The sequence below is a fragment of the Daucus carota genome, chromosome 1 (genome assembly GCF_001625215.2).
Source record: "Daucus carota subsp. sativus chromosome 1, DH1 v3.0, whole genome shotgun sequence".
NCBI classification, from domain to species: domain Eukaryota; kingdom Viridiplantae; phylum Streptophyta; class Magnoliopsida; order Apiales; family Apiaceae; genus Daucus; species Daucus carota.
In genome coordinates, this window is record NC_030381.2 from 30,089,158 (window position 1) to 30,103,177 (window position 14,020).

Sequence of the window (14,020 nt, forward strand, 5' to 3'; positions counted from 1 at the left end):
TATAGCTTCAGATTCTGGAAGACGAAGATGGAAAAAAAAGATGTAACGGATTGTAATGAAAAAGGAATAAATTTACTTACAAACAAAATTAAATCAGTTACCAAGTAATTCTCTCAGAATTTTTTTAAAAAAGGTAATGTTACGTGATTGTATTCTGTGTAGTTTGTATCCATGCGTATAAAAAAAAAATACAAGACTGTGTTCACTATACTGCCCCTGGAAAGAATCTTTAAAAAAATCAGAATTAAATTAAATTAATTATGACCACTAGATCAAAACAGATCCAATGGTTGATTATGTGGTCTCTCGGGTCTCTCGCTAAGCCCCGGTCTCTTTTGAACCTCCCCCTATATATATATATATATATATATAGGCCATTGCTCAAAAAAGAACACTATTAAAAGAAGAACACTTTAGAATCTTTAGAATCATGCCCTAAAGAATGAATTTGACAAGTGAAAACACAATCTGGACCACATATTTTTATCTAATCTAATGGGCCCCGCCAGGGGCACCCTCACATGCATGATTCTAGCAATTTCATCATTCAAAAAGTATATAAGTGATTCTATTCTGGAATCCATTCTGGATTTCTATAATATTTCATATTAATAATTTGAATGAGTTTGGATGTTAGATTTCATTTATTGAGTTTAATTAGAGTTTAACTATGTAATCATAATCTTAACAAATCATTTTTTATGAAAACTGAAGTGTTATTATAGTGTTATGTGTTGTTCTTTTTTTAAGATGTTCTTTCTAGAGTGCAACCCTATATATATATATATATATATATATATATATATATATATATATATATATATATATATATATATATATATATATATATATATTAGTTAATAACTCGTGTCATGCACGGATGATTTATAATATTTGTTATTCTATCGTATATATTTTGGATGTAACTGTTTTTTTTTTTTTTTAAGATTCAATTATGATAGAATCATAGAATAATGTGGCTATATAATTTTTTCATTTAATAGTTGAATAAATTCTAAATAGTGAACCCAATCAAATGGCTAACTAAAAATTAGGTCGAAGATACATGTTTAAATATACTTTTCGTATGTGTTGTATGTTAAAGAGACGTGTAAGCCCAAATATCGACTAACCAATCAAATTTTTAATATTTCATCGTTAATAATATAGTATAAAACATGCTATAAGTTAAAGAGACGCATAGACCCAAATATCGGCAGATCATATTAACCATATTTTAAATATTTTGACTTAATAGATAATAAAAAAAAATCTATTTAAACATGTTATAAACTAAGGACGTCCACGGGGTTCAATACTAAACCTTCCAACCAAACTCGATCAATCGACCAAGCGAATTTGGCTTTAATATATGTAATAATGTATAGTATAGTACATATTTATAATATTATTATAAATCGAGATCATTAGAGAACTTAAAAATAATGTTAATAATTATATATAATAATATTATATTTCTTATATGTATGTTACTCGTGTTATTTTTAAAATATCGATTTTTTAGTTTAGAAAATCTAAAAACGATAGTGTATTTTAGTTAAAAAGGATAATTGGTATGTTGCTCAATATTATTTTTAGAAAAATTGAGTTTTTTTAGTTAGAAAATTTGTAGAAGGTAATATGTTTTAGTTAAAAAGGATAATTGTTTATATAGATAGGCCCATATTCAGCTCAAGTACCGACCGACCAAATTTTTAATATTTCGATTTTAATAGTATAGTATAGATATAACAATTTAAATTATGTAAATATATATTAATTTATAGTTAAAATACATGATTTATTTAAAAAATGAATTGAAGGATGCCTAATTTATTTTGTGAAAGATGCCTAGCAAATCTGAAATATTAAATTGATAAAGAATTAATATAACAAGAACGAAACAGATGCTACCAAAATCAATCACAAATATCATAAACATATCTCACAAACACAAACAAACAAATATCTCACTTTGAAAACATATCTCTCACAAACAACATCAATATCTCTCTCTCTAAACATTTCTCAAACGTAAACAACATTCATCGATCTCTCTCACACACAAACACACAAACGATCGTGTGCTTGATCTGAACAAAGTGGTGGAAGAAATTGATGGAGAACCTTCACCGTCACCTCTACACACACCTCCCGTGCAAGTCTTATCAAGAAACCCTACAATTCCTCAGCCTCATTCATCTTTCAAACATTCTTTACTCATTCACGTTCGTCGCAAACTAACCTTGTGATCTGCCACGAGTTTCAGAAATGCCTTCAGACTCTCAAATTTCTTCTACTCTTTTTGGCCGCCACAATTTAACATATGTCATATTCCTTGCAATTATCAAGAAAATCGTTTTCGAATGATCAAAATATCAACACAATACAGAGAAAATCTTGAATTTTCCTGTAATCGAAACTTGGAGTCCTTTGATAGCTGTCTCTTAAGTGCACCATTATACAAATAGGCATGCAGCAAACAATGCAAGGTGCAATTATTTGATTTCTTGAACTCTAATGAAATTAATAAGGTGTACCTAAGGTGAAGTGCATGAGTTATCGCAAGAATTTCAACATGAAAAATGATTAAAGCATGAAAATATTCTGTTTCAAAAAAATGATTTTGTAGGTATCTCCGCTGTAAACATTTATTGAAAAATTTCTGATTAATCCTTACAAAATATTTACCGATGCACCGACTACACCCTGATTTGACTAAAATCCCTAACCTGACTAAATATCCTCGATAAATTGAAAATATCTTTGATAAATTCCTAATATATCTTGAATCGATTTTTGCAATGATGGTAGTGTTGGGTTTTGAGGCGTAAAATGAAGCGAAAAATAGTGCTAAATAAATAATAATAATAATAATAATAATAATAATAATAATATAATAATAATAATAATAATAATAATAATAATAATAATAATAATAAATCTAAACCCTAACCTAGTATCCTTGGCCGATTATGGAGAAAATAAATCTAACCTTTTAATAGAATTTTAAGTGCAATACCTCTAAATTGCAGTCATTAGAGCTTAGACAAAAACATATGGTGGACTTAAGAAAACATGAGATAAGAGAAACTCAACAATCACATAAATTTGTGCTTTCACAACACATATCCAAGTTTCTTAACATAATTTTTGAAATTGGGCTTGATCATCCAATATAGGTTCTTTGTCATGTCAATATTGTACACTACTATAAATCCACAAAATTATAACACATACATAAGCTACATCGAAAATTATTATGACTGCATTTCAAGGCTCTACCCATATTTCTTTAGTGGAAAAGACTCTTGGTCTGCCACATTTTTTCTGCCTACTATATTCGTTGAACCCGGGATCAACCCACTTACAAACTTACACCTCCTATGCTATTTAAGCCTATGACAGGTCACCAGATCCTGTGATATTCAATAACATCAATATTAACAAAATCCCAACATTAGAATTAAGGCATAGAGGTATGAATGAGTTATAATTATTAGAGAAAGAAAATCCTAATACCTGTAATAAGACAATTACATATACATATATATATATATATATATATATATATATATATATATATATATATATATATATATATATATATATATATATATATATATATATATATATATATATATCGCTACCATTTTTCTCGTAATTTTTTGTGTTTGAACTAGAAAAAGAGGGGAAACAATGAAATGGACTCCATATAGGACCTATTTTTGGAGGGAAATCAGAATTTTTTCAAATACTTCACAGAAGCATCTGCAAGAATTCAATTATTTCTACCGATCATAGAGTTCAATCACAAATAGATCATTCATTTCATCAAGCACAATTTTCAACTACAAACAAAAAATCGGTCAAGAAAATATATAGAAGTGAACACAGAAATCAACACACTATGCCAATATTTTTGACACTCACGGCAATACAAAAATTATATTTAACATAAAGAAATTACATATGGCAGGGTCTTAATGAGCTCGATCATATCATCAAACAAAGGGAGCCCAATAGTAAACAACATACAGAATATAAAAGGCATGCATATATGTGTGTGTATTTCGAAATGACCACAATCCACGAACTTGTAAATCTATAAGAAATTTTCTTCTCACCACAAATACAAGCCTCTACCACCTACTCCAAATCCAAATTCGACACAGATTTCCTCTCTGTCACCCCTTTTAAATCAAAACCAAGAGGATGGAGAATTGACGTCTGTCAAATGAAAACAACTCCCATTTTCAATCAAAATCAAGAAAGAGGAGACCCGTTATAATTAATATTTATCAAACCAAAACCCCGAAAGTTATTTCTCAATCTCGCGAAAAACAATCATGTAACTATTTATCTTCATGGTTTTACGATTGAAGTTAAAATACAGTGGCAAATCTGTTATTTCAAGCTGATTAGGGGCGTTCTGGGTATTTCACATGGATTTTTTATTTTTTTTATCAATTTGCCGTTGGTTGACTTATTATATATAGAAGTAGATAGATAGGCTACAAGTTAATGGGCTTATTAAGAAGAAACCATATAATCTCAATCTATTCACCCTCTAAACTACATGTTACTACTTAATTAAAATAAATGATCATCATTTATTGTGATATATAATGAGACTATTTGGATAAACTTAAAAAAAGGTGAATTCTTACTTAATTGATGAGAAGTGAGAAGCAAGTTAATTTTTCTAAGTTATTAACGTGGTCTGCAAAAAAATAAAAGTTAAAAAAAAAACATAAAAATTCTCAATGACCGTTTTGATAAATTTAGAAAAAGTGACTTCTTGTTTAAACAAAAGAAGTGGATTAAAAGTGAGAAATAACTTAAAACTTATAAGTTATTAAATTGTTTAGAAAACAAGTAGAAGTCCCGAAACAAAAACTAGTATTCTCAACTTCTTATGTATTTCTAGCGTTTTACACAAACATGTCAAGAAAATTAGAAGTCAGCTTCTTATTGAAAAAAGCTGGGAAATCACCTCCAAAACACCCACTCAACTTCCAACTTTTCTCTCAAGAACTTCCTAAAAGTGTTTCTACTTAAACGTATTTTTTTATAATTTATATAACTCTAACAATATAAATGAATAAACATCATATTCAATATATATATATATATATATATATATATATATATATATATCAAAATTGATTATTAAAATGAACGGTAAGAGTATTAAAACAAATATTTATAAGTATGCTTAAGTTTAAGTTGACTAAAAAGAAAAATTATACACACTTAAGCTCAGTTTCAGAGTGCTGTTTAAAATTGCTGTGCGGTTAGAAAAAGTGCTGATAAAAAAATATTGTTGAAATCAGATAATTGTTTGGTAATTTTTTTTTGATATTTGTATATTTTAAATTTTGAGCTATAATATTAAAAAATAATGTTTGGGAAAATTTGATTGTGGAATCTATAACAACTTTTGTGAAAGCTGAAAAGCAGCTTTTTCAAAAGTATGGGGGCCTGTTTTTTCTAAAAGCATCATTTGGGTCAAAAGTTGTTGTCCAGAAAAGTTATTTTCAAATTTATCAAACACTTTTACACCTGTTTTTGAGTAAAAAATTGTTATTACTGTTTTTAATAGTAATACCAAACGGAGCCTTAATTAGAAACTGAACCGTACCTTCTCAAGCATCAAATATACCAGTTGCATGGTATGCGAAGAATTTCATAGTTATACATTGTTTTGTCCTTCTAATTTAAGTCTACATATATAATATTATATTCAAACTTAAAGGTACAACTCTCAAGCATCAAAATTTATTTGATGATTATAAATTGCTTGTCCTTGTTATACCCAAAATTCTATTTGGGCTCCTTTTTAGGCTAGGCTCATAAAAATGTCGAAGAAAGGAGACCATCAATACAGGATTAAAAATTTGGGCCGGTGATATTTGGGCCACGCCCAAAGTATCTGTACCGCGCCCTGGAAGGCCTTAACAGGACGCGTCCTGTCGAGGTGAAAGAATACATTTTATTTTGGTTAATTGGCAAATGACTTATATTGAAGACTTGAAAGTCAATAGAGGTCATCCTACATTCGGGGGGACGCCCTTGAGTGAGGGAGAGCCCTATTGTTAGATAGAGAAGACTAGTAGAAGACCAGGCTCTGTAGTCTAGTGGGCAAACTCACTGGGGAGTCTTGAAATGAAGACAAGGGGCGATGCTCTGTATTCCGGTGGGCAAACCCCACTAGGGAGCACCAAATGTCCTCTTAATATAATCGTCTAGAAGACTCTACCCTGTAGTCTGGTGGGCAAACTCATTGGGGGGTAGAGTTGAGCCCATGCATTTGGGGTAAGGTATAGAGCGGCAGTTAGGCTCGCCCAGGAGACGCGAGGCCCTGGATCGACTGGCACTCTAAGGTAACATATATTAATGTTGCAGTAGTCTTATTTTATGTTACAATAGGGGTCTATGGTATCATAAAACTTCATGTTACCATAGGAGAAAAATATGTTAGCTTAGGTACCCTAAGGTATCATTGAAATTCCTAACATAAATTTTATGTTACCTTAGCCAAAAATTGGGTTTTAGTAACATAAAAGCCGTGCTATTGTAACATATTTTTTTGTTACCGGAGGCTGTTTATGGTGTAGTGTGGCTTGCTTCGCGGTCTATACCTAGGCCTCATCGTATTGGGCCCTTCCAGACAAGCCAAGGCGGTCGAAGGGGAAATCGAATCCTATTCTGTTTTTTAGGAGAACAAAACTACGTCTGCCTTGATCCCCTATAAATATAGGGGTACGTAGGCAAATTAGGGTATGTCGAGTTGATTGCACATGGAGGCAACTCAAAACCCTAATCTCAGCCACCCCAAATTTTATCACCCCCACTCTCCGACGACAAAACCACCGCATCAGATCTTGATTCCGGCCAACAACCTCCAATTTTATTGACTACCAAATTCCTCCGTTAACAGTCCTTTCAAAAGAAGCCTAAATATATAATATCATACTTAAAACTAAGTTACACGAACTGTTAGGAAAATCACGAGATTCAACTTATAACGTAAAGCACACAAACAAAATATATGACGCGGAAAACCACGTCCCAACTTGTATTATTAATCAACAATGTTATCAATAATACAATCAACCAAACTTGGATACTCAAATCTACTACCCAAGCATCCACCCGCAGGTGATACCTGAGTCTAAATCTTGAGCACACCTATCAAACACAATATAACTATGTATATATAGACATCTCAACCTTAGACAAATCAGAATCTAATTCTGAAATACCTAACTCCAATTAGAATCCAATTCTGAAATCTCCAGCTCAAATCAGAATCCAATTCATATCGAACTAAACAATCATCCCCTAACTTTGTGACTAAGACATACCTTTTATAATAATTCTCTAACCATACAATTATTATCCTTATATGTTTTGGATCACCAAAGTCCATACCACCATTGTAGTGGGCTGATACCTAACACGAACATTAGAGTACATATTAAAATCAACCATATTATTTTTTCATCCGGAAAATTAAATCAACCATATTATTTTTTTGTCTGGAAAGTTATACTCCCTTCGTCCTCCTCAATTATTTACATTAAGAGGGGATACGGAGATCAAGGAAAAGTGTAATTTATTAAGTAAAAGTAGGAAAAATAAGTAAGTGGTGGGACCGGTCAATAATTAATGTATAAAATGAGTATAAAGTGGAGATAATGAGTGAAAGTAGATGATGTGATTGAATTTTACATAATAAAAAATTACAGTTTTTGTGGTATGTAAAGAAATTACAGGAACGTCCAAAAAAGAAAGTATAAAAAAATAGGAGCCAGAGAGTATATATTCAAACTAATTACAAGAAACTTACGATCCAGAATACGTGAGAAAGCGCATTGTATGAGAAATGTCTTCTTGTCGTCAACTATTAAAGATATACTGCTCTGTCTTCATAGTTTCTTCACCTTGGTGCGAGTTGTCGACACAAAATTTAAAGTGTTTTATAAATTTTGTTTCGTTATAAGTAGTTTTTCAAATTTTGTTTTGAATAAAAATTAAATATTTGAATTTTTATATAAAAAATAAGAAAATCTTAAAAATATGTTACGAAAATATATTCTATAAGAATCTTAAAATACGTGTCAGAAAAAACCGGTAAAGAAATGAAAGTAACTAAGGCAATGATATTACAAATTTACTTAGAAAAGGATGTGGATATATCCAAATCCATTAGTGAGAGGGCCACTTTGAAAGATGTGAGGAAGCTCATTTTTGTAGTCTGAAACGGTCCTCTGGAGGACCCTTACTCCACCCACACCGAGTCCTACTTTACCATAAAACAGTAATTTAATTTATTCACTAACCTCATTTTCACAATAAGTATTATTCATCCTAATCATCCATTATTATCTAGTCAGATCCCACCTGTATAAATAATGCTGAGAGTTGGTGTTTCCATGCACACTTGAGTAGCTGCCCAACAATTTTCCTATCACGATTGACTTGTGTTCCCTCTGTGGTGGCGCCAACAGATTCATTCACAGACATATATTATACTCCATATGTGACTGAAAATACAAGATGGTGGTCTGAGCCGCCTGATAGCTCCAATGGCCAGGTCCTACTTAATTATAGTGAGATCTTAGTACCGACCATGTATTGCATATTAATGTAACTGTACAGTCGCAGAAATACGATGTAACACTGGGGTAAGTCGTGTCTGTTACGCTCACCAAAGAAACATAAACGTGTATGCTGGATGATCATATGTTGATAACCCGTGTCGGTAAAGCATTCAGTGAGTTGAGATGATTAAATGTTAGAGACGGTTCTCGTATAAAATGGGAGATTGAGAACGGGAAAGAGCAGAAAGAATGTTTTAAGCGAGGTTGTCTGTCCATGGATAATTCAAGACAACAGACTATCATAAAATCATGGGACAAATACAATTTCGCACTCATTCATTTCTGTGCAGAGGCCTACACGGCTGCACCGAGTACCGACAGTTTCCGTCTTCTTTTCCCGATCTCCTCCTACTTTCTTCCTGTTTTTAGCACTAAGCTAAACAATCAATTTACCAACATATATTAAAATTGTGGAGGAAGGAGTGTTACTCATTTTTGTTATTAATTTTATCAAGCAACTGATTCGCCATTTAGATTTATTTTACTGTATCACTATCTATGGTTTTATTTTCTTCTTCAACTAGTATGTATGACATAATAGCACTATATATAATTTATCATTTTATTAGATTAATCAGTTCTATAACCTTTTGATAGGCTAGCTTGTAGTCGCAAGTTGAATCATTAGTTCGAGGGAGAGCCCGTACAAGTTACAAGCTGTATAACTCGTCGTTTTTCAAACAAGATAATCGCGTATCGTCCTACAAAATGTTTCAAAGAAGCATCATTACGGAGAGTTAGGTTACACATTCTTTAAAATTTGAATAAAATATAGTTTAATGATTTTAATTTATTATTTTTCTTATTATGTTATATAGCATAATCAATCGCTCCTATATTCTACACTACTTGAAATCCACAAATAACAACAATAGCAGTGCTGTTATATTCAATAAACAAGAACATTATAACAAAATCAATACAACAAGACCAACGCAAAGATCAAATACTGTACCGACTGAAATAGAAAAGAAAGGGCGCACATTTTACCGTCGCTCGATTTGAATACCAAAAAATTAATTATCAGCTGAGTCATCTAATCCTTCTGTGAAGACTGGACTGTTCTTGAAGTGATAATTACTTCACTACGCTGTGATGGATTGTCGCAATATCGCTCTCAGGATAAAACAACTTCGAGTAATCCGCTCGCAGACACGGCAATATTCAATAACGATCGGACCTAAGATCGTCGGAGAACACAACGTGCGTGTATGTATGAGAATAGAAGAGGCAGAGAGAAGAAAGATGGCTACTAGGGTTTTCTCAGTTGCGTACATCTGTTTCGTAAAATGAATATTTTTATCATACAACAAAACTGTAACCGAAAATAATTACGAATTATTCAGATTTTATTATTTTTAATACAAAATATACAATTACGATTTCTCGCAATGGACATCAATTTTATTTTTTGTATTTAAAATACAAAAAATAAATTAATCAGTATATTCACATTAAAAATAATATTAAATCGATAATTATTTTAATGTAATCTAATAATTAAAATTCCTCGCACCGGTCGCCTCGCATATGCGAGAAGCCGAGACATTCGCCCAAATCTCCTTCGACCCGAGTCAAGTCGTGACGAGGCGAGACGGCGGCGCGCATGTGTGCGCACGCGAGGCACATGATAATACTATGCACACACACACTAACACATGCACCTCCACATGCCTTTGTAGTTGTACACCACACTTGCACATGTTGATATATAAAGTCACCGACCTGAAGGAATTTACGGAAGAGCGGAAGCATGGTATAACAATTTTCTTACCGTAAAACAAGAATCGCGCATATAGAAAGACATATAAATTATACATACGATTCATGAAAAAATTTTAGAATCGAATTCTAACCTTTAAAAGCGATCCAAGGAAGACAAAGAGAGGTCCTAGCAGTTGCTTCTCAATGCGTGAAGCACTCTACCGGTATCCACCAAGATTGATCCTTTGATGAAGCTTTTATAAAGATGGAGCCCTTCTACTTTTGAGAGAGAGAGAGAGATGAAGAAGAAGAGGGAGGCTACTAGGTTTTCACAAAACACAAGTTGTGTCTAAAGCCTTCTCATCTCTTTCTTTATATAGGGCTCTCCTAGGTTTTACCCAATTAATATATCAATATATATTAATATATAAATCCCACACTTTATCTTATAAAATGTTTAAATAATAATTAAAACTATTTTAATTATTATTATTTTCTAAACTCTTTAGAAAATAACTTGCTCTCTCAAAAAATCCCTTCATCAATAAATTAATCTTTTTATGGTGTGACCCTGTAGGTTCAATATTATGCCGGTAGTAGAAATAAATAATAATAAACTTTTTATTAATTATTTATATGAATTCTAAAATTCACTAAATATAATTAACTGATTAATTATATTTATTCTACATCGTGAGTGATGCTTCTCAACATATCGCGACTATCCGGATAATATGAATTCACTGCTTAGAATACCAAGAACCTGTCAGTGACTAGTTACCGTACAATTAATTCCTTCTACCCTTACAATATCCCGATTAAATACAAGGCATGGATCTCGTGTCAAGCCTATCAAATTTAATCATATGATTTCTTATTCATAATGCGAAGTTCATATTAATGCAAATTAGAAACTCCTTTCTAATTTCATACACTCTGGCCAGAGATTCCAGAACTTGCATAGAAAGAATAACATAGGATATTCTCTTCCTATACTGGAAGGGGTAGATCCTCTATTGAACGTTAACTATCTCTATACATAAATCCCTATGCCCAGAATAGTCCTAATGGATGTCCTTGAGACTAAGGACTAAACCAAAACACAGTTCTTTATATATAAGATAACTTTAACGATCTCAAGTCTTAGGACACTTGTACAACTATCACTCAGTGAATAACTATTGACACGTGAGTAAACTCCATTAGTTATTCAACTTATCGAGTCATGTTCAGTGAACTTATTCTCTAATAAGCACCTACATACTGGCTATAGTGTCACCACACAAATGCCTATGAGAACATACATCCTCCTCAAGGAAGCAAGCACAGTATGTACCAATCTTTGCGGATTTACTAACTTCCAATTAGTTATCCTATGATCAGGAACTGTTTAAGTCCGGAGTTATCATCTTCTAGATCTCACTATTATAATCTCATTATAATTCTAGAAGCTTTACTCCAAACTATGGAACATCTTATTTAAAACACTTTAAATTGACAAAGCCCATAATAAAATCACAACAAGTCTTTTATTAATATCAATGAAATCAAATAAGAATACAAGAAAGTTCTTCCTAATTCATCATACATGATTGGATTTAGGACAAACACTTTCAATCTCCCACTTGAACTAAAGCCAATCTCCCTGGTATCTAATACCCATCTTCTCTTTATGACGATCAAAGTGAATCTGAGATAATGACTTTGTGAGTGGGTCTGCTACGTTGTTATGTGTGTCAACTCTCTCAATCTTGACATCTCCTCTTTCAATGATTTCCCTAATCAAATGAAAGCGCCGCAAAACATGTTTGGAATTTTTATGAGACCTAGGTTCCTTAGCTTGTGCTATTGCCGCGTTGTTATCACAATACAACACAATAGGCTCCTCAACGCTAGGAACAACTCCCAATTCAGAAACAAATTTCCTCATCCAAACGGCTTCTTTTGCAGCCTCACTTGCAGCTATATACTCTGCTTCCGCTGTGGAGTCAGCTGTAGTAGACTGTTTGGAACTCTTCCAACTAATCGCACCACCATTCAGAGTAAACACGTACCCTGACATGGATTTGCTATCATCACTTTCTGATTGAAAACTAGAGTCGGTATAACCCTCTATTTTCAACTCAGATTCACCACCAAAAACAAGAAAAATATCCTTAGTCCTTCGCAAGTACTTAAGGATGTTTTTCACTGCTTTCCAGTGGTCTTCACCTGGATTGGACTGATATCTGCTCGTCACACTAATTGAATAAGCAACATCAGGCCTAGTACATAACATCGCGTACATGATAGATCCTATTGCTGAAGCATAAGGAATCTTACTCATACGCTCTCTTTCTTCAGGTGTCTTTGGAGACATCTTTCCAGAAAGGGATACTCCATGGCTCATCGGTATGAGACCTCTTTTGGAGTTTTCCATGCTAAACCTTTTAAGCACCTTTTGGATGTATGTACCCTGGGTAAGACCTATCATTCTTCTAGACCTATCCCTATAGATCTTCATACCGAGAATGTAGGACGCTTCTCCCATGTCTTTCATGGTGAAGTTCTTTGATAGCCACACTTTGACTGATTGCAGCATCGGTATATCATTTCCTATAAGAAGTATGTCATCCACATACAATACAAGAAATGTTACCGCGCTCCCACTAACCTTCTTGTAGACACATGGTTCATCTACGTTTTTGATAAAATCAAACTCTTTGATTGTCTCATCAAAACGGATGTTCCATCTACGAGAAGCCTGCCTCAAACCATATATGGTTCGTAGTAGCTTACACACTAGGTGTTCATTTCCTTTGGAAAGAAAACCCTCTGGCTGTGTCATATACACTTCCTCTTCAAGTTTCCCATTGAGGAAGGCCGTTTTCACGTCCATTTGCCAGATCTCATAGTCGTAGTAAGCAGCAATCGCAAGCAAAATCCGAATTGATTTTAACAGGGCTACAGGCGAAAAAGTTTCATCAAAGTCAATCCCTTGCCTTTGTCTGAATCCTTTCGCCACGAGCCTGGCCTTATAGGTCTCCACCTGGCCATCTGCTCCAATCTTTCTTTTGTATACCCATTTGCACTCAATAGGCTTCACACCCTCAGGTGCTTCAACCAAAGTCCATACTTGGTTGGTATACATAGATTCCATTTCGGATTCCATGGCACTTTGCCATTTCTCTGAGTCAACACTACTCATAGCCTCATTGTAGGTCATAGGGTCGTCATCATCAACGATTGACAACTCATTGTCATTCTCAATGACAAGGCCATAATACCTCTCGGGTTGGCGAGACACTCTCCCTGACCTACGAAGGGGCTGTTCTACAGAAGGTTGTTCAGTCTGAACAGGTGTTTCCTCTTGAACCGTAGTAGTTTGTGTCTCTTGAACTTCATCAAGTTCAATTTTGCTCCCACTGTTTCCTTCAAGGATAAACTGTTTTTCCAAGAAGGTAGCATGTCTGGAGACAAACACCCTATGGTCGGTGTAAAAGTAATACCCTAAAGTCTCTTTAGGATATCCCACAAAGCTACATTTAACGGATCGAGATTCCAGCTTATCAGGGTCAACTTTCTTGACATAAGCTGGACATCCCCAAATCTTAATGTGTTTAAGACTTGGTTTCCTTTGTTTCCATATCTCATATGGAGTTTGAGGA

At 33.3% G+C, this 14,020-nt stretch overlaps 1 protein-coding gene across 1 annotated transcript; it reads right to left on the minus strand.

The window, feature by feature from the left end:
- Window positions 1-11,881: 11,881 nt before the first annotated feature.
- LOC135150845 (secreted RxLR effector protein 161-like) lies at window positions 11,882-12,786 on the minus strand. The gene has a single exon (XM_064088291.1). The coding sequence runs from the start codon at window positions 12,760-12,762 to the stop codon at window positions 12,004-12,006; it is 759 nt and encodes a 252-aa protein (XP_063944361.1). The 5' UTR covers window positions 12,763-12,786; the 3' UTR covers window positions 11,882-12,003.
- Between the last annotated feature and the right edge of the window lie 1,234 nt (window positions 12,787-14,020).